Below are 21,431 nucleotides of genomic sequence, written 5' to 3' on the forward strand. Positions count from 1 at the left end.
ACAACCCACTGCTCTCTCCTTCCTCAATTACTGTCCTCATCTGACTCCGAGTACGCCTCCTGCAATCCGGGGAGTCTGTGACCTGCTGTCTATTAGGGGCCGATGCCGGGGGTGTGTTTGGGGGGGTTCAGGGGGAGCTGGTGGTATATACGGGGGAGGATAAATAGGAACATATTCCTCCGGTCGAGACTTTTTGTCTTCCTCCCCTTGACTTCTCTTAAGGGGGAACAACCTAGCTGGTTGCTCATTACTTCCTACCAACCATAATTTAGCATGTGCACTCTCCTCCGGGTTCACCAGCTGTTTAGAATTCACATAAATGTTCAGGGCTTGACAGACCCAATCCTCGAAGGATCCGAAAACGGGCCAGTATATACTTCCTGAATCCAGATTCTTGCCTCCCCATACTACCATGCAGTAATTTATCATTTTTGCCTTATCCTTCCCCTTTCTGGAGGGAAAGTCATCCCAATACTTAATCATTAATCCTAACGGACTGTCCTTAGGTATTGGGGGTAACTGGGGACGCTCCCCCATGGGATCAGAAGGCTTGCTCTTCTTCTGCCCCATCTTCCAAGGCACCTCCACACACACACACACACAAAACCCCTCGGTCATGGCTCGCTCCCTCGCGGGCTACGAGAACCGCACTACTAGAGGGTCCCTCTCACATCGTCTGCAGGTGGACGTCTCATTCACCGTGCCCTGGGATCCCAACCCCAACCGAGCGGTTCACCTCGTGTACTCACACGTCCTGCGTTGTCGCTCAGATCTTCGTGCACAAAGTTTACAGGGTTACCAGTGTTTTCCTTGCTTATTCCCGAATTTAGGTTTGTCAGTCCAGATGAGGGGTCGGGCGAGAAGGCCAGGGCCACCAGGTGCTGGGGCGCCCCCCCAGGATTCTCGAACCAACCCTGTTTTCTGGATCTGAGTCACGGCACCAAATTGTGATAAATGAATTCACTGGATTTAAGGCTCATACCATTATAACTTTTTTATTATTATTATGCAAGCAACAATAAGCAAAGTTCAGCGCTGGGCAGCCGGGAGTCTCCGCTCCTCTAGGCTCGCACCGTTCCTATCCCCAAGGTTCGCCTTTTATTGCCTTCTTCTCCTGGGTCCAGGGATGACGTGGTCTGTCTTTTGCACTTGCTCGTTCAGTTGCTGGGGGGTCTTTTTCTGCCTTCTGGTGGTCGTGGGATGAAGGCTCCAAGTCTTCCTCTTTAACCACTGAGTGAACTTTTCCTTGTAAGGCATATCTATACAGTGGAATTTTCAGAACACTATACGATTCCTGCAAGCCTAAGCAATTCTTGTGAGTTTAAGGATTGTTGTTACAGCCTTCCTCTGTGACCGCTGGGTGAACTTTTCCTTATAAGGTATATCTTTAGCATGGAATTCCCAAAGCACTATACGATTCCTGCAAGCCAAGCAACCATGTGTGGCTGCACATTTAAGAATCAAGCGGTATTAGCTATTTAGTTATTGCTTTTACATTGTATAATTATTTAGCTATTGATTTAATTAATGAACAAATGTATTGCTACTTATTACATTCAATTTGTGTTGCATTGGGGCTGGGTTGGGAATTGTTGTTTTGGGGAGAGTTGATGGGTGTTTGTTGTGGGTCCTCGGGAGGGGAGGTCCAGGGTTTGGTGGGGGTGATAGTTGAAGGGGGGCGGGAGGTGATTGGACAGGGGACTTGACCAATCATTCGATGCCCTGAGAAAATGATTGGTCCAGAATGAATATTGATAAGGAGCAATGAGAACACCGGAAACGACGAATCAAGGCGTGGATCCAAAACCCACGAATCCTGGACCCGAGAGGTCATCTTGATGCTGCTGAAGCGCCTGGAGCGGTGTCAGGACCTGCAGCATTTCATTGGGGCACGGGGGTTCCTGCCCGAGGAGGTGGCGCGGGAGCTGTTCCGCCAGGTGCTGGAGGGCGTGCAGCACTGCACCAGCTGCGGGGTTCTGCACAGGGACATCAAACCAGAGAACATCGTGCTTGACCTGCACACCGGGCAGGCCAAATTGATCGACTTTGGCTGTGGCACCTACCTGCAAGACACAGCCTACACTCACTTTGCAGGTGAGCCCACGCAGGGGTGTGCTCCTGGTCCTAGTGTCTCAAGGCCCAACATCTCACAGCCCAAGCTGGGTGTGGCAGCAGGGATTCTCCCTTTTGCTGCCCTTCATGGCACTGAGATTTCAGCTGAGTTGCTTTTGAGCAGGGCTGAGTGGGGAGCCAGCTTCCAGCCCTGCTGGCAGCTTTTGCCCACCACTCTGCCCAGGACTGGGGCTGGGGCTGGGGCAGCCAGCCCAACAAAAACACCCGTGGGTGGGGGTAGCAGAGAGGGGGGGCAGAACCTGAGCCCCAGCCACTTTGGTGTTCAGGTGAGAAAGGGCTTGGACTGCTCCACTCACCTGGTTTGCTTTTGTTCATAATGTTTCTGGGGCAATGAAGGCAGGGAGGATGAGGGCATGGTTATAAATGGTGTTCAATTTGTGTTGAATTGGGGCTGGGTTGGGAATTGTTGTTTTGGGGTGAGTTGATGGGTGTTTGTTGTGGGTCCTGGGGAGGGGAGGTCCAGGGTTTGGTGGGGGCGATAGTCAAAGGGGGGCGGGAGGTGATTGGACAGGGGACTTGACCAATCATTCGACACCCTGAGAAAATGATTGGTCCAGAATGAATATCAATAAGGATCAATGAGAGCACCGGAAAATGACCAATCAACGTGCGGATCCAAACTCTACCAATCCTGGACCCGAGAAGGCTTATGAGGGTTTGGATGGGTTGGGGTTCTTCTCCTTCTGAGGGATGTACTGTATGGGGGGGAACCGAGCGTGTTTGGGACATGTTGTTATCTTTGGGTTGTTGCGTGGGAGTTTGGGTTTATCTCAAACTCCCTGTCCTCTGTAGTTTGTTTTGATAAATGAGAGCCTATTTCCTTCTCAAAATCTGGCCTCGTTCCAATTCATAACAGCATGGTTTTTCACCAGCACTGAGTGGGTTTTTCTTTGTCATGGTTGGGCCTTGCCAGGGTTTCCATTGCCCTCTTCCAACACCAGTGGCTTCTTTCCCAACCCCAAGTCTGTACACAAGTCCCAGGTGCTGGCGAGAGGGCAGTGGTCACCCCGTGTGCCACTGGGGCAGCCCCCGCACACCCAGGGATGCTGGGGCCAGGCTCTGGGTGCAGCAGCATCCCCCTGCTGAACTCCATCTGTATTCCATAGGAACACGGTCATACAGCCCCCCGGAATGGAGCCACTTTGGCTGGTACTATGGCAAGCCAGCTACCATCTGGTCCCTGGGCATCCTGCTGCACCAGATGGTCTGCGGGGAGCACCCTTTCAGGAGGGGCCAGAACATCAGCTGGGACCATCAGCTCTCACTGCCACAAGGGCTCTCTCAAGGTGGATCCTCATCTCTGGCCATGGGGGGAATCCCAGTGCTGGGAGACAGCAGCGGGCTCGTGGGCATCCCGCTCTGGCAGCTGCTGAGGAGGTGGCACATGTCCTGCTCTCCTCCAAAACAGGGAATTGATGGGAAAGTTTAGGCCCAGCTCTGAGCACATCCAGCATGGCCTGGGCATGGCAATAGTGGGGCAAAGCCAACAGGAGCCTTCTCCAACTGCCCGGCGGTTTCTGGTTTCTGTGCCCAGAGTGCCAAGATCTGATCAGGCGGTGTTTATCCATGCTGGACTTGGAAAGGCCCTCATTGGAAGAGCTGCTCTGTCATCCTTGGATGCAGGATATTCATCTGCCCTAGAAGAAGGGAGAGAGCCACAGGCACACTTTGATGCAGGGCCCTGGTAAGTTACAGTTCCACACATGCCTTGGCAATGAGTACAAAGGAACCCAGACTTTTTGTCCTGCCCGTGTCACTGCCCAGGGCTCATCAGATGGGAACACACAGCCCTTGTGCTGGAGCTGAGCTGCTCTGCCCAGCACTGGTTCTGCCATCTGAGCTGGTTTTGCTTGTCCTGGTTCCCTGACAGCTGGGGCCCTGGGCAGAGCCCTGAGAGCCTGGTCTCAGCCCAGGGAAGGAGAAGGAGCCCCTGGAGAAGCTGTACCAGGTGGGGCTGCTGCTGCTGGAGACAGCGAGGACGACACCAAGGATGACAACCTCTTCCTGGACCTGCCCACTGGCCAGCTGAAGATGCTGGACTTTGATTGGAGCATCTTCTCCAAAGCCAGGCTGCACAGGGAATTTGCAGATGAGTCCACACGCAGGGGGATGCTCCCAGATTTGGGCATTGCACAGCCTGGCCAGGAACCAAAGGTTCCCCCTTTGCTGGGGCGGGTGCAGCTGATCCTTCAGCCGCTGCCCAGCTGCTTTTGGCAGGGCTGGGGCATGGGCTGGGGTGGGTACAAAATGGGAGTGGGCTCCTGGCCCTGCCAACAGCCCCCAGCAGCCACCGTGCCCCGGACTGGGGCTGGGGCTGGGGCTGGGGCAGCCAGGCCGACACAAACAAAGCCCCATGGTGGGAGCAGAGGTGGGACTCCAGAAGCTGTGCAGGGGCTGCTTTGCTGTGCAGGCAAGGAAGGGCTTGGGCTGCTCCACTGCCCTTGTTTGCTTTGGGGTCACCGTTATTGTGGGGGGCAGTGCAGGGGGAAGGGAGAAAGCCTGGGCTTCCCTCACCCGTGGGTGGGTTTTTCCCTGGCATGCAGGGGTTGGGCCTTCCTCAAGCCCCTGGCAGAGATAAGATTTTTCACCTTTTTTCTTGTTTGCCCCTTTGTCTGTAATTTATTTTCAATAATTTGTTGTATGTTTTCCTAGAGGAAGCGTTCCAGGTGGGCTCCAGTCTGGATGGGGAAGTGCTTGGGAGCAGCTGCAGCGTGGATGGGCCGTGCCCTTGGAGAAGGCTGAGGACATCGTTTGGGACCAGCTTTTCTTCCAGTGGGGGATGGCGTGAGGTGGGTCCCTGTGTGCTTGGCAGGGTGGGATCAGAGCTTTTGGGAGATGGCAGCGAGCACAGGAGCATCCTGCTCTGGGCAGCTGCTGAGGGCTGGATGTGCCCTGGCTGGCTTCAGGCTGGGCACATGTCCTGCCCTCCTGCTCTGTGCCAAAGGCCGCAGGGATGGGCAGCTCTGGGCACCGCTCTGAGCACGGCCAGCATGGCCTGGGCACCGCGGGCGGCTGGGACAAGGGCACAGGAGCCTTCAGCTGACGGGCAGTTTCAGCTTTCTCTCCTTGCAGCCGGGCTCTGCGGCTGCTGAGGCTGCTCTGGGCTCTGCCAGGGCTCTGCTGGAGCTCAGCACCGGGCCGGAATCAGCCAAAGAAGAAATGGTGTGACCTGCAGCACAGACTTGCTTGAGCATTTTGGCAGCACAGCTCAAGTTTGCAGAGTGTACACCTCCAAGGGAAAACATGACACCCCCAGAAAATAAACTTGTTCAGTAACTTCTGAAATGAAATCAATCTGGGATGACCCCAAATGACATTTTTCATCTTGCTCAAGTTGTAGCTCAGCCCTTCTCTGAACAGTTCTCTCCTCCACCTGCCTTTTACTTCCCAACTGCTCCCTCTTTTCCCCCAGTGAGTTCCCAGCCCATTGCAGTCTCCATCACACTGTTGCCTTCCTTGGTGCCCCTCACCATGAGGAAGGCAGAGCCCCAGGTTTAGGGCCTCATCCTGTCACTGCCTGAGGAGCAGCAATGTCTCAGAGGTCCAGTGGGATTTTAGTGTCATTCAGAGCTGCTCTCCAGCCCTCAGCTCTCCTGACTGCTGAGCTCCCTCTCCCTTTTCCTTGTCCTTGCAGCAGGATGAGCTCTGTGAATCCCCTTGAGCCTCCCCACTCTTCCCAGCCCACACACCTGTGGTGGTTTGACAGGAAATGTGTTTTTTGGGATGCTGTGTTTTTGGCCAATGGATATCCAGACTTTAATATTGGCATTTAACCTGGCCATTGGGACATGGACACGCCTCTGAGAACACGGGGTTAAAAGCAGAGCTCTCCCCTGGGAGGCCCTCTTGGGTTTCCGGCGGGAAAGAGTTCGGGTCTCTGCCCCGGCCCAGCTGCTGGCTGGGCAGGGGGAGGGGAAAGCCATGTGGCCGAGAGAGGTAGGCCTGAGCCCCGGGGTGGAAGGGTGGAAGAGAGAAAGAGAGAGAGAGACACCGGGAGGCATCGGGCAGCCCCCCCTGAGAGACACAGAGAGAGAGAGAGAGAAAGAGCCGCTGCCTGAGACTGTGACCTTGAAGCTTGATAAACATGGGCCTGTGCCGGCAGCACGGCTGGGAAGGAGAAGAGGGGGGGGGTCTGCCGGCCGCTTGTAGGAGCTTTTAACCCCTTTTTGGAAAATGAGAACTTCACAGAACATTGACCTTTCCTAGAAGATAGAGTGGAAGATGAGGAAGAAAATGGGCCAGTGTGAGAGAGGTCTGGGCAAGCGAGAGATAGTAGAAGAATAGAGAAGAATCCTAGTGGGAAGAGATGATGGAGTGGCTTTTGCTGGACTCTTTTTGTATAGCCATGGACAGAACCAAGAGGGTTCAGGGTTGATGCCCCTCGGCCCCAGGGGGTGGGAAAATATGGGGGGGACAGCTGTCCCAAAGGAGAGATTGTGGGGACAGGTGTCCCAAAAGAGAGATGACGGCCTCAGAACCAAGAGGGTTCAGTGTTGATGCCCCTCGGCCCCAGGGGGTGAAAAATATGGGGGGGACAGGTTTCCCAAAGGAGAGATTGTGGGGACAGGTGTCCCAAAAGAGAGATGCCGGCCTCGGAACCAAGAGGGTTAAGTGTTGATGCCCCTCGGCCCCAGGGGGTGAAAAATATGGGGGGGACAGGTGTCCCAAAGGAGAGATTGTGGGGACAGGTGTCCCAAAAGAGAGATGCCGGCCTCGGAACCAAGAGGGTTCAGTGTTGATGCCCCTCGGCCCCAGGGGGTGAAAATATGGGGGGGACAGGTGTCCCAAAGGAGGGATTGTGGGGACAAGTGTCCCAGAAGAGAGATGGACAGACCCAAGTTCCTTGTGACACAGAGACTGCATTCTAGGGGGAGGCAATGGCCTCAGAACCAAGAGGGTTCAGTGTTGATGCCCCTCGGCCCCAGGGGGTGAAAAATATGGGGGGGACAGGTGTCCCAAAGGAGAGATTGTGGGGACAGGTGTCCCAAAGGAGAGACTGTGCCTTTTTTTGGATCGGGACAGAGCATCCTTAAAAGACAACCCTAGAAGCAGCTCTGGTCCATGTTCAGTGGTGAGAGCACTGGACATGGAAAGGAAGAAGTCACCACGGCAGATGTTCTCCGGGCGGTGCCACGAGTGACACGGAAACACACGAGGCTTCGACTGTGTTTCCAGGGGAAGCCCATGGCACAAGAAGGACTCCTCTCCTCTTGATGAACTGAGGATTGATTGTTTGAAGGGTGGTGCTGGACCGAGAGTTGGTGATTTGAGAAACAAATGTATTGTGTTGGAAATTTGGTGGGGGGAGGAGGAAATGCATTTGTGAAGTTTTCATTTTCCCTATGTGTGTGTTTTATTTTATCTGTAGTTGTAGAGTACTTAATAAAGTTCTGGTTCTTTTTTCCCTAAGTAGGAGCCTGCTTTGCTTATTCCTGGTCACATCTCACAGCAGAAACCAGGGAGAAGGTATTTTCATGGGGGCACTGGCATTGTGCCAGTGTCAAACCATGACAACACCCACCTCAGTTAGGCTGAAGCTGAAGCTTCTGTGTCTCCTGTGGCACACCAGCCCAGTGCCCTGTGCGGGGAGCCCCAGCCCCAGAGCACAGCACACAACAGTGCAGTCCGGGCTGCAGCAGCTGCCCTGCAGCCCTGGCTTGGCTGTTTGTGGCAAGGAAATGCTCCCTGTGTCCAGCTGTCCCTGCAGGATGGCCCCAGGGCAGAGCCCAGCCGGGCTCCCACTGCAGCCCCTGGAGCTTGGGGCAGACAGTGCTCCCAGAGCTGAGGTTCCTGGGGAGCACCCGGAGCTGTGCCTGGAACTCTGTTGCCGTGTGTCACAGTGAAGGCTGGCTCGTGCTGTGTGAATGTACCAGCCCTGGTTTGACTGCCAGGGGCCTCGCCCAGTCACATCTCATGCAGGGCTGCAGCATTTCACTGGCCAGAATCTGACAAGGCATAGAGATCAGAGCAATGAAATTACCCAGACTGGGTATTTCAAAGGCCCTTTAGAAGGAAGGGCTTGAGAATAAATGCTCTCTGTTTGCCACATGAACATCAGGGTGAGTGCTCTCTCTGTCTCCAACCCACTCCCCCTCGAGCTAACGTGACAGCCACCCACTCCCTCACACATCCCCCTCGTGCCTTCCCACTGCCGTGTCCTGTCAGGGCTTCCAAGCCCCTCATCCCTTCATGGCCCCAGCCCCTCAGGGGCTGCCCCAGCCCGGCCAAGCTGCCCGGCAGCAGCGCCGCAGCCCCACAGCAGCTCCAGAGGAGCCCCATCCAGAGGCACCTGGGAGCCCTCAGCAATCCAGACAGCAGCACACGGGCAGGAGGACACAGAGGGCGCTTCCTGCCTGGCACAGGGCTTGTGGCCATCTCCAGGCACCGCTCTCACAGGGATCCCCGCAGCTCTGGCCCCTGCCCAGCCGCTCTGTCACCAGCACAAAGGCTTCCACAGAACCACCAAAGGCCAAGGGACTTCTGGCCATTTTCCCTGCAACACTGCACGCCTGGGCAGCTGGCCGAGCCCAGGCACCTTTCTTCCCCTCCTCCCCTAAGCCCTGCAGAGCCTGGGTAGCAAAAGAAAGCTCCTGGGAGTCTGTGTATTATAACAAACTCTATATTCATATAAAAAAGAAAAACCAAAAAGAAAAAAAGAACAATCTGAAAGAAATTGGAAAATTCCCCCTGGCTCAGGTGGTCCCAGCAGACAGAGCCTCTGGCATCAGCTCTCTGCAGAGCTGCAGCAGCACAGCCAGCCGAGCCCTGAGAGATGAGGCCGAGTCCTCCATGCCCTGCGGAGCTGATCTTGCAGCCTCTGGAAGACAGAATATGGCTCACTCTGCAGTGCCTGGAGGACATACAATGTTTCAAATGCCACGTCTGACACAGCACTGCTGGTGTCCTCTGTCAGGTGTTGAAGGGCTGAAAGAGAGAGGGACGGAGCCATGGTCAGATGCCGCATCTGCGGGGAGCCGAGGAGAGCGCCCTGGCAGGGCCATCGCAGCCGGCTCCAGCCATGGCCAGGAGGGAGCAGGCACCAACGGGACCAGCCCGAAGCTGCTGGCCACGAATGCCCCGGGTGGCCCTGAAATCTCTGTGTGCTCTGCCCACGCCGGCCCTGGTGCGCACAGGGAGCAGAGCCCTCGGCAGCCAGGGCAGGGCTTGCAGCTCCCCCGGCAGCCCCCGCTGGCCTCACTCACCGTTGCAGATGAGCCGGAGCTCTTCCTTCTTCCCCCTCAGGTGCCGCGCAGCCATCCCTGTGAACACAGAGCCTGTGAGGGCGCCAGCGGCACAGCTCCCTGCCAGCGGCGCTGCCGGCGCTGTGGCCACACGGGCTGCTGGCCCGGCAGGGCTCAGCCCGGCCCTTGGCGCACGCTGCCGCCCCAGGGCACGGCTGCCAGAGGGCGGCAGCAGCAATGCCCAGGCCAGGCGGGGCTCCAGAGCGCTGGGCCCGGCTGGCGCTGCCGGGGCAGCAGGCGGGGCTGGGGCCGAGCTGCGGCGGGCCGGGCCGGGGAGGGAGCCTGGGCTCGTGGCTCACCCATGAACCTGATGGCCGCCGCTCTCAGGGACTCCTGTGGGCTCTGCAGGTAGGGCAGGGCCCGGCGCAGGTGCTCGGCCACTCTGCTGCTGTCCTCTGCCAGCTGGAGAGAGTGGCAGGAGGGAAGGCTTGGCGCGGGCTCAGCCCCTGGGCCGGGCGCTGCCTGCTCCCAGCCCCGGCCTCCCCTGCCCGCACAGCCCTGAGGCGCGGCCAGCAGCCGCCGGCACCGGGCTCCCGAGGGGAGGGGGCTAGAAGGGGCCGGCTGCTGCCCGGGGAGCCGCGGTGCCGGCCCGCCCCGAAGCCCTGCCGGGCCGGGGCTCCATCGGCCTCGGCTCGGGCCCTTGGGAGCCTGGAGAAGAGCCTGCGAGGCCTCTGGCTGCAGCAGTGGGCAGGGGCACAGCTGACGGCCCCCCACTCTGAGCACCTCCCTCAGGGGGCTTCTCTGGGCTGAGGCTGGGGCTTGCAGGCGCTCCTTACCAGGCACTCGCTGAACTTCCACAGATTCTGGCTCTTCACCAGTCTTTCAAGATCCCTCCTCGTCAGGAACTTGGCCACACAAAGCAGCGATTCCTGAGAAGCCTGGAGAGCAGCAGAGACGCGGAGATGGCCCCACAGCCCACGGTGCAGGACCCGCATCCCTGTGCCAAGGCCTGCAGGAGGCAGCCGAGCCCCCTGCCAGGGGGACAGCAGCAGCCCAAGAGTCCTCACCTGTGCCACAAGCTGATTGTCATCATGGCAGTGGAAGAAGAGGGGCAGCAGGCTCTGGTGCAGGGGTGTCTTCAGGGCCTTTTTTTCATTTTCCCTTTCTGGAAGAGTCACCAGTGTTCGGAAGAGCAGTATGGAGAGCAGCTGCACCTGGCTATTGTTCTGTATGGAAGGAAGAAAAAAAGACCTCAGCATTGTGGCTGCACGGGGCTCAGCTTGGCGCAGGCCTGCAAATGCACAGGACACAGTGTGCGGGCAGCAGCCAGTGGCTGTGGCTGGGGGCAGTGAGCCTTACGTGGTCAAAGAGTGGCAGGAGCGCCTCAAGCAGCTGCAGTGTGATGGGGCCGGGCATCAGCGTGTCGTTGTCCAAGATGATAAAGCTGAGTAGCATGACTGTCATGCTAACTATCTCTCCATCTGCATCCCACAGGAGCTCCACAAGACTTTCAGTCAGGCTCCACATTTTTTTGGTCTGTGCGGAACACAAGTTTGTGAAATGCCATCCTGCTGCCGCAGGGCCCAGAGGCCAAAGGCCTGTCCCCAAGCACTCGGGCAGCTGAAATGGGAGGCAGGAGAGCTGGGAGCAGCTGCCCCAGCGCCCAAAGCCCTGCCAAGCCCAAGCGACTGCATTGCCCAGCTCAGCCTCAGCCGCTGCCCCTTTCTCACCATGAAGGGCTCCTCAATGAGCTCGAGAAGGGCCCTGAGCGCCAGGCGACGCCTCTCTCTGCACTCGCTCTGCAGCTGCCTCGACAAGATTTGCAGGACTCTGTTAGCACCACGTTGACTCAAGTCCAGGAACTCGAGGACCTGAAAGGCACAGGCCAGTGACAGGGGAGCCGGCCAGCAGCAGCCCGGAGCCGCACAGGCCTGGGCCCGGGCAGCAGCACAGGGCGCGGGCACCGTCCCAGGCAGCTGCGGCTCCCAGAAGGCAGAGAGCTGGGAGGCAGCTGAGCCAGGCAGCGCTGGCCATCAGGCTCACCTCCACAAGGAAGGCCAGGGCGGGCAGCTCCCAGCGTGGCTCCTGTGTGCTGAGCAGCCGCAGCAGGTAGCGAGCGATGCGGGAGCACAAGGGGATGGAGACACAGCACATCTCCCTGGCAGGAGAAAAAGGAGCCAAGCCTGTGGGCCAGGGGGACAAAGCTCTGCCAGGACTGACGCACAGAGCTCTGCTCTATGCCCAGCATCCTGCAAGGGGCCCTGGGCTATTTGGGAGGCAGCTCCTGCTGGGCACCCTCCTCTGCCAGCCTTTTCCAGTCTGCTTGGCCATCCCTCGGTGACAAGGCCCTCTGGCCCACGACTCGGGGACTGTGTGGAGCTCCCTGGGCCCGGAGCACAAATGTCAGAGGCTGTGGGGAGAAGGGGCTCTCACCTGGCCAGCAGACCCACGGCATAGTGGTGGGTGTCAGCACACAACAGTGTGTCCCAGCCATGTTTGCGTTCAATTGCCACCACCACATCCTCGTGCTGCATTCGGCAGAGCAGGGACTTCAGGGTCCGCACCGCAAACCTGCGTGCACAGCAAAGCCCAGGTGACGCTGGGAGTACTGGCTCCTGGCCAGGGACATGGCAGGGACAGGAGGAGTGGGATGGAGCACCTGTTGGGGCTGGTGGCAAGGCCGTATTGCTCCTGGCATCCCTTCCAGAAGGCATCAACCTCCTCTGGCATATCCAGAGTGCTGAGGAACACTTGGAAGAGCAGATGTATGAAGAAGCGAGGGAAATAGACGGTCACCATATGTGGGACACAGGGCACCTGGAGGATCTTCCACATCACCACAGTTGCCTGCAAAGGACAAAGCCCCCCGAGAGAGCGCTCAGTGCCCAGGTGTCCGTGTGGCAGGGCCCGAGCTTGGCAGGGAGAGGCCTGGAGAGACGCAGGGGAGCATGGGGCCTGCTGGGCCTGGAGCTGCCCCTGGGCCAGGTTTCAGGCCAGCACCTGAGGCAGGGAGATGCAGGGGGGGAAGGGGGATGGAGAGCTGCTGGAGAGGCGGCCTTGGGGCCAGCAAAGGCCAGATAGAGAAACTCACAGCCAGGACAAAGACACCCGTTTTGTCCCCGTCGGAGGTGCACGTGCTGTGCTTGGGCCAGCTGCCCAGCACATGCAGGAGGATCAGCAGCGCCAGCTCTGCAGTCCTGGGCGAGCACATGATGCTCTTCCACATGGTGAAAGCAGCTCTGTGGGGTTAGAGCTCTGTCTCAGGGGGGTCTCAGACACAGCACAGGGGCCTGGGCAGCAGTGGGGACCTGAGCTGGCTGCCAGCTCTGCCTCTGCCCACTGCCACTGGCCAGCAGCAGCCAGGCAGCCCAGGCCTGTGGGGACAGGCCCCTGAGGGGCAGCGAGGGAGCATGGCAGCAGGCTCGAGGCCTGACGTGCCAGGGCTTGCAAAGGGAGCAGCCAGAGGGCCCTGGAGCTCTCTGTTGCTCGGACACCTGGGCCAGGCTGGACAGGCTGATGGGCTGGGGAGCCCTGAGCCCTCTGGGCAGGTGGGCCCCATACCTGTCACAGGACGGGGCCACACGCAGGAGCGTCACGACTACGTCAGCGGGCTGTGCTTCCGTCAGATCCAGCAGGCTCCTGTTCAGCCTGTGCTCAGCAAACTGATTGGCCAGGAGCCACTGGTGGATGTACCTGACCAGGGCGGGCACCTGGAGAAGGCACGGGGACACTTGGAAAGCGGCCAGAGGGAGGAATGTGCCCAGCTTCTCCAGACAAGTGCTTCCCTTGCCACCACGCTGCCACGGCCTCCAAGAGTTCCAGTGAGCAGCAGGCATGGCTTGGGAGAGCAAGCAATTCCTGGGAGGATCAAAGCCTGGCCACAGGCTGCTTACTTGCTTTGGGTTGGAAAAGCCCTCCTCTACCAGCATATCCAGCAGGGCAGCACTGGTCTGAGTTTTGAAGATGTGCGAATACGCTCTGAGCCCAGTGCCCATGGGGCTGGTCTCTTCCTCCCTAATTCTCCTCATGAATTTGCAAACCAGCTGTAGGAGAAGGGCAAGAAGCCAGGGATGTTGCAGGGAATGCTGCAAGCGCAGTGCCAGCAGGCCCAGCCCAGGTGGGGATGGCTGCAGGTACCTGCGCTGTTCTGCGGAAGAGGCCACGGGCGGGCTCCTGCTCTTGTGTGCGCTCCAGGGCTGCACCTGGCAAAGAGCGAGCGCAGCCAGAGCTGAGGGGCTGCGGGAGAGGCCGGAGAACACGGCCCAGCCCTGCGCTCCCCAGGCAGGGAGAGCCCTGGGATGCCCCAGGGAATGGAGCATGGCCCTTGCGGGGTGTCTGCCCGGCCCCTCTTCTGTCCTGTCCATGGGCATGGCCCAGGGGATGGGATGGGATGGGATGGGATGGGATGGGATGGGATGGGATGGGATGGGATGGGATGGGATGGGATGGGATGGGATGCAAACGTGCCAAGCTGGCTGCAGGCACCCACCCTGTGGCCCAGCTCTGGCACTCACCCTCCTGTGGCGGCCCGAGTGTCACCACCTCTTTGGTTTCCTGTGTTGGAGCAGGTCCACGGCCTTCTTCCTCCTCCTCCACCCAGGGCAGCTTGGGCACTCTTGGGTCTCTCTGCTCCATGTCTTCTTCATCCCTATTCCATTCTGTCCATGGGAACATCCCCAGGAGATGGGATGGGTTGGGATGAAATGCAATGGGATGTGATGGGATGGGATGCAGTGGGATGCAATGGGATGGGATGGGATGGGATGGGATGGGATGGGATGGGATGGGATGGGATGGGATGGGATGGGATGGGATGGGATGGGATGGGATGGGATGCAAAGGTGCCAAGCTGGCTGCAGGCACCCACCCTGTGGCCCAGCTCTGGCACTCACCCTCCTGCGGCTGCTCAAACGGCACCACCTCTTTGGTTTCCTGTGCTGGGGCAGCTGCAGGGCCTTCTTCCTCCTCTTCTACCCCCCAGGCCACCTTGGTCGCTCTCAGGGGTGTCTGCTCCATGTTAGTGACTGGATTTGTGGCTCCTTGCAGGAGAGATGCCTGGGAAAAGCTCCGAGTCAGCAAGTCCTGCCGTTGTGCCTGGAAGGCACCTTCAAGACAGAAGCCTGGGGAAGGCTACAGGACAGCAAGTCCTGCACTCTGGTCTCCAGGGCTCCTGCCACAAGGACAGGAGACTCCTGTCAAGGATTGTGGTCGGGCCTCGAGGGCACTGGTGGCAGGGATGGGAGATGCCTCTGGGGCACCAAGTGCCACGCTCTGCCCTCCAGAGCACCTGCAGAAGAGAAGCCTCGGCAAGGCCACGGGTCACCAAGTCCTGTGGCCTGGCCTCGAGCTCAGCTGCAGGAATAACACCTGGGAAAGGCTGCGGGTCAGACAGGAACGAGTGCGCTGTGCAGGGGCTCCTCATGGCACCGCTCTGTCCTGTTGTGCCCCGTGGCCTGTTCCCAGCAGCCGGGCAAGCTTCTATTTCCCACGTGTCACAAAGGGCCCTTGGTCACCAGGTTCCGTTCCATGGCACGGTGACCGTGCTGCAGCGTGCCAGCCAGGGCCCTTGCACACACTGCCTTCTGCCCTGGGGCCGCCCACAGCCCAGCCCAAGTGGCCCAGCTTGGAAGGAGTCCCTGGCCCCAGGTGTCTAAGACAGCCCGCACAGGATCTTTAGCAAGGGCTCAGAGCATCAGCAAACGCTGCCCGGCTCTGCGGGCTCACTCCTATCCCCATATCTTTCCCTGAGAGCATTTGAATTTCTAAATTAGAATCATTTGAAGGGAGGGCATGTTCATTTTCCATTTCAGAGAAGCCTTCTGCCTTCATTAGCAGACGCCTCTCTCTTCAGAGCAAGGCAATTGTTTATCATCTTGCAGATCCGCAGTTGCTGGGGAGCCCCGTTTTACACCAGGGACCTGGAGAACCATTGCCAGCAATTGGGAAAATCCTAGCTGCTCCATCCAGCCGTAGATGAGCTCTCCAAATTTGCCCCAAAATTGGGTCCAGCTCTTAGAGGCCACAAAGAGCAAGTCCAAGCGACTTGATGATATTTTTAGCCCAGAAAGCCCTGCATCTGATGGCACACTTGACAATCAGCAGGGGACACAGCTAGGCCAAAGGCCAGACCTCTGCTGGGAGCCTTTCTCCTCAAACACCCTTCAAACAAACCTCCATGCAAGTCACTTGGGAAAGTTTCTTCAAATGATCCATTGCTGGCACAGAACTACACAGCCGTATGGGAAAGATCCTAAAGCAGCTGCTCTGGAGTCAAAGAGCCAGCACTAAGAGGAATCCTTGTCATCTATTTGGAGCTGAATGCCACTTTGGGGGATTTGAAGGAGTTTGGAAGGAGCTAGAGAGTGGACCTCTGAGTTTTTTAAAGGATGCCATTGCTTTTACTTCTCTTCTACATAGCCAAGAAGGGTGACTTTGGCTCACATCTCCACTGCATGACTCACAAGGCCGCAAGACTTGTAGTTCCAAGAGCTTTGAAGGATTTCTTGGCCAAGAAGACACTGCCAACAAGGATATTTCTGTTTTGGAGCCAATGCTTCGATATTTCCTCTTCTGGCCTCACGCTACAGTAGAAGCTTCCTTAGCCAATCATGTTAGGACACACAAACCTACAGCACTGCATCCTAAGCTTCTTGTTTCCCATTGGAACTACTTGGATTTTTTCTAGATCTTCAGCCCTAAAATTCTCAACTTTCCTCCACTTCAACTTTCCTCCCCATGTCTCTGCTCTAATCAACTAGAAATCCGCATGCTGGCTTCTAGCACCTACGTTTGGAAGCCCTTTCCAAGGTCTCCGATCAAATGCTGTGTTTGATTCTAAGCTTTGCTGACAAGTCCAAAGGCCTGAGATTTCCCTGCGTTTGGCTTTCCAGCAGCACCGATGCTGTTAGTTGCAGAGTGCCCAGGATCCCTCTTGCAAGTCAACTCTGGCAGGAAGAAGGCGGCTGCCAGGGGGCTGCTTGTGGCCTCTGACAGCCCCATTGCTCAGGGCTTGCCAGCGCCCCAGCCCCTCAGGGGCTGCCCCAGCCCAGCCAAGCTGCCCGGCAGCAGCGCCGCAGCCCCACAGCAGCTCCAGAGGAGCCCCATCCAGAGGCAGCCGGGTGCCCTCAGCAATCCAGCCAGCAGCACACGGGCAGGGGGACACAGAGGGCGCTTCCTGCCTGGCCCAGGGCTTGTGGCCATCTCCAGGCACCGCTCTCACAGGGATCCCCGCAGCTCCGGCCCCTGCCCAGCCGCTCTGTCACCAGCACAAAGGCTTCCACAGAACCATCAAAGGCCAAGGGGCTTCTGGCCATTTTCCCTGCAACACTGCACGCCTGGGCAGCTGGCCCAGCCCAGGCACCCTTGTCCCCTTCTTCCCCTAAGCCCTGCACAGCCTGGGTGGCAAAAGAAAGCTCCTGGGAGTCTGTGTATTATAACAAACTCTAGTTTCATATACTAAAGAAAAACCAAAAGGAAGAAAAGAACAATCTGAAAGAAATGGAAAATTCCCGCTGGCTCAGGTGGTCCCAGCAGACAGAGCCTCTGGCATCAGCTCTCTGCAGAGCTGCAGCAGCGCAGCCAGCCGAGCACCGAGAGACCAGGCCGAGTCCTCCATGCCCTGTGGAGCTGATCCTGATCCTGCAGCCTCTGGAAGACGGAATATGGCTCACTCTGCAGTGCCTGGAGGACATGCAATGTTGCAAGTGCCACGTCTGACACGGCACTGCTGGTGTCCTCTGTCAGGTGTTGAAGGGCTGAAAGAGACAGGGATAGAACTGTAATAAGTAGCAATATGTTCGTTTATTAATAAATCAATAGCGAATTAATTATACAATATCAAAGCAATAACTACATAGCTAATACCGCTTGATTCTTAAATGTGCAGCCACACATGGTTGCTTGGCTTGCAGGAATCGTATAGTGCTTTGGGAATTCCATGGTAAAGATATACCTTATAAGGAAAAGTTCACCCAGCAGTCTCAGAGGAGAGCTGTAACAACAATCCCTAAACTCACAAGAATTGCTTAGGCTTGCAGGAATCTTACAGTGTTCTGAAAATTCCACTGTATAGATATGCCTTATGAAGAAAAGTTCACTCAGCGGTTAAAAGAGGAAGACTTGGAGCCTTCATCCTACGACCACCAGAAGGCAGAAAAAGCCCCCCTAGCAACTGAACAAGCAAGAGCAAAAGACAGACCACGTCATCCCTGAACCCAGGAGAAGAAGGCAATAAAAGCTGAACTTTGGGGATAGGAATGGCGCAAGCCTAGAGGAGCAGAGACTCCAGGCCACCCCACACTGAACTTTGCTTATTCTTGTATGCATAATAAAAAAAAAAAAATTAAAATTGTATGATCCTTAAATCCAGTGAATTCATTTATCACAATTTGGTGCCGTGACTCAGATCCAGAAAATGGGGTTGGTTCGAGAATCCTGGGGGAGCGCCCCACCACCTGGTGGCCCTGGCCTTCTCACCCGACCCCTCATCTGGACTGACAAACCTAAATTCGGGAATAAGCAAGGAAAACACGGGTAACCCTGTAAACTTTGTGCACGAAGATCCGAGCGACGACGCAGGACGCGTGAGTATACGAGGTGAACCGCTCGGTTGGGGTTGGGATCCCAGGGCACGGTGAATGAGACGTCCACCTGCGGACGACGTGAGAGGGACCCTCTCGTAGTGCAGTTCTCGTAGCCCGCGAGGGAGTGAGCCACGACCGAGGGGTTTTGTGTGTGTGTGTGTGTGGAGGTGCCTTGGAAGATGGGGCAGAAGAAGAGCAAGCCTTCTGATCCCATGGGGGAGGGTCCCCAGTTACCCCCAATACCTAAGGACAGTCCGTTAGGATTAATGATCAAGTATTGGGATGACTTTCCCTCCAGAAAGGGGAAGGATAAGGCAAAAATGATAAATTATTGCATGGTAGTGTGGGGAGGTAAGAATCTGGATTCAGGAAGTATATACTGGCCCGTTTTCAGATCCGTCGAGGATTGGGCCTGTCAAGCCCTGAACATTTATGTGAATTCTAAAGAGCCGGTGAACCTGGAGGAGAGTGCACATGCTAAATTATGGTTGGTAGGAAGTAATGAGCAAACAGCTAGGTTGTTCCCCCTTAAGGGAAGTCAAGGGGAGGAAGACAAAAAGTCTCGACCGGAGGAATATGTTCCTATTTATCCTCCCCCGTATATACCACCAGCTCCCCCTGAACCCCCCCAAACGCACCCCCGGCATAGGCCCCTAATAGACAGCAGGTCACGGACTCCCCGGATTGCAGGAGGCGTACTCGGAGTCAGATGAGGACAGTAATTGAGGAAGGAGAGAGCAGTGGGTTGTTCCCTCTCAGGGAAATAGCATTAGGAGGACCTCAAGCTGGGATGGGGTTTGTCACTCTCCCCTTGAACTCAGGAGATGTCCACGAGTTTAAGAAAGAGATGGGAAAATTATTAGAAGAGCCTATAGGAGTAGCAGAAAGAGTGGATCAGTTCCTAGGGCCAAACATATATACTTGGGTGGAGATGCAATCCATTCTAGGCATCCTATTTACAACAGAGGAGAGAGGGATGATTAGAAGGGCAGGAATGAGGATTTGGGACACCCAACATGTTCAAGGTCCCGCGGCTGATGTGAAATGGCCCTTGCAAAATCGCAACTGGAACAATCAGGACCCCAACCATCGTGGTCATATGCAGGACTTAAGAACCATCATAATCCAGGGCATACGAGAGGCTGTGCCCCAGGGACAAAATATAAGCAAGGCATTCAAAGAGTGCCAAGGAAAAGATGAGACCCCCACTGAATGGTTGGAAAGATTAAGGAAGAGTTTTCAGTTATACTCAGGGGTGGACCCAGAGATGCCAATGGGGCAAGCGCTCCTTAAAACACAGTTTGTAGCCAAATCATGGGAGGATGTTCAAAAGAAATTAGAAAAGTTAGAGGATTGGCAGGACAGAGGACTTGATGAATTGCTCAGGGAGGCTCAGAAGGTATATGTTAGACGGGAGGATGAGGCACACAAAAGACAAGTTCGGATGATGGTGGCGGCAGTCAGGGAGGGACAGCAAAACAACCCTCCACCATGAGAAAGAAATGGCATGAGGAGAGGTCCCCGGGATTTAGGAGGACCCCCAACTGGAGGGAGAGAAGGAACCGTGTGTTACTATTGTGGTGGAAAAGGACACGTGAAGAGGGAATGCCGAAAGAGGCTTAGGGATGAGAAAATGTTCAAAGAGGATTAGGGGGGTCAAGGGCTCTATCTATTGGGGACCCAAATGTTATCAGAGCCCTTGGTAAAACTTAAGGTGGGTCCCCAGCAAACCCCCATAACCTTCCTTGTAGATACAGGGGCTGAGAGATCAACAGTTCAGTCTTTGCCCCCGGGATGTAAGATTTCACCTTCCACAGTGCAGGTTATTGGGGCAAAAGGAGAACCCTTCAAGGTTCCTGTAATTAAAGATGTTTTATAGAATCAGGGAAAAAAATAGGGGTAGGATCACTGCTATTGGTCCCTGAAGCTGATTACAATTTATTAGGAAGAGATTTAATGGTGGAATTAGGGATAAATATAAATATTGAAGAAAAACAGCTGAAAGTCAGGTTGTGCCCCTTACGGGTCACTGACGAAGAGAAAATCAACCCAGAAGTCTGGTATACCCCTGATACAGCAGGAAGATTGAATATAGAGCCCTTCACAGTCAACATTCAAAACCCAGAAATCCCAGTAAGGATAAAACAATATCCCATGTCAGATGAGGGGCGAAGGGGACTAAAACCAGAGGTAGAACGGTTAATACAACAAGGGCTCTTGGAACCTTGCATGTCTCCCTTCAACACCCCCATCTTACCTGTACAGAAACCAGACGGAAAATACCGATTAGTACATGATCTAAGGGAAATAAATAAGAGAACCATTGCCCGGTTCCCTGTAGTAGCAAACCCCCATACATTGCTCAGTCAATTGAAACCAGATGATCACTGGTATAGTGTTATAGATTTGAAAGAGGCCTTTTGGGCATGCCCCTTGAAAAGAAGAATGTAGAGATTATTTTGCATTTGAATGGGAAGATCCCGATACCCACCAAAAGCAACAACTGAGGTGGACAGTGCTCCCACAGGGATTCACAGAATCCCCGAATTTGTTTGGGCAGGCACTAGAGCAAATAATGAAATCCTATACCCCGGACCAAGGAATAACCATTGTTCAATATGTAGATGACCTTTTAATTGCTGGAAAAAGCGAGGAATCAGTTAGAGAAGAAAGCATTAAGCTTCTGAACTTTTTAAGCATCCAGGGGCTGAAGGTGTCCAAAAGTAAATTACAATTCGTAGAAGAAGAAGTGAAGTACCTAGGACACCGACTTAGTAAAGGAACTAAAACACTAGACCCAGGGAGGGTTAAGGGAATCCTCTCCCTTCCTCCCCCAAGAAATAAGAGGCAAATCAGGCAGCTATTGGGTCTTGTAGGATACTGCAGACAATGGATTGAAAACTTTCGTGGTAAAGTAAAATTTTTGTATGAAAAACTAACTGCTGAAGGTTTGATGAAATGGACTGAGAAGGATGATGAATTATTTGAACAATTAAAAGAGGAATTGGCTAATGCCCCGGTGCTAAGCCTCCCGGATGTTAGGAGACCCTTTTATTTGTTTGTTAACACTGAGGCAGGAGCAGCATTTGGGGTACTGGCTCAGGACTGGGCTGGAAGTCGAAAACCAGTAGCATTTATTTCTAAAATACTAGACCCCGTAAGTAGAGGATGGCCAACATGTTTGCAGATTATAGTGGCAACAGCCCTCTTAGTGGAAGAAGCTCTCAAAATTACCTATGGAGGAGAACTGAAAGTCTTTACCCCCCATAACATACAGGCAGTATGGCAACAAAAGGCAGAAAAATGGATAACAGACTCAAGACTTTTGAAATACCAGGACATTTTACTGTCATCCCCTCAGTTGATACTTGAAACCACCTCTCTGCAAAACCCTGCTGAATTCTTTTTTGGAGATCCACAGGAGAATTGAACTCATGACTGCTTACATAGCATAGAAAAACAAACAAAAATTAGGCCGGACCTTGAAGAGGAAGAACTGGAAGGGGGAGAAAGGTTATTTGTGGATGGGTCCTCT

The 21,431-nt window shown here is 55.5% G+C and overlaps 1 protein-coding gene across 1 annotated transcript in view; it reads left to right on the forward strand.

Annotated features, from left to right (window-relative positions):
* Window positions 1–616: 616 nt before the first annotated feature.
* LOC143696317 (serine/threonine-protein kinase pim-1-like) overlaps window positions 617–21,431 on the forward strand; it is a 30,328-nt gene continuing 9,513 nt past the window's right edge. The window contains 1 exon segment of the mRNA XM_077192433.1: window positions 617–741. Coding sequence (XP_077048548.1) covers window positions 617–741 — 125 coding nt within the window.

This window comes from Agelaius phoeniceus, chromosome 33 (genome assembly GCF_051311805.1).
Source record: "Agelaius phoeniceus isolate bAgePho1 chromosome 33, bAgePho1.hap1, whole genome shotgun sequence".
NCBI lineage: Eukaryota > Metazoa > Chordata > Aves > Passeriformes > Icteridae > Agelaius > Agelaius phoeniceus.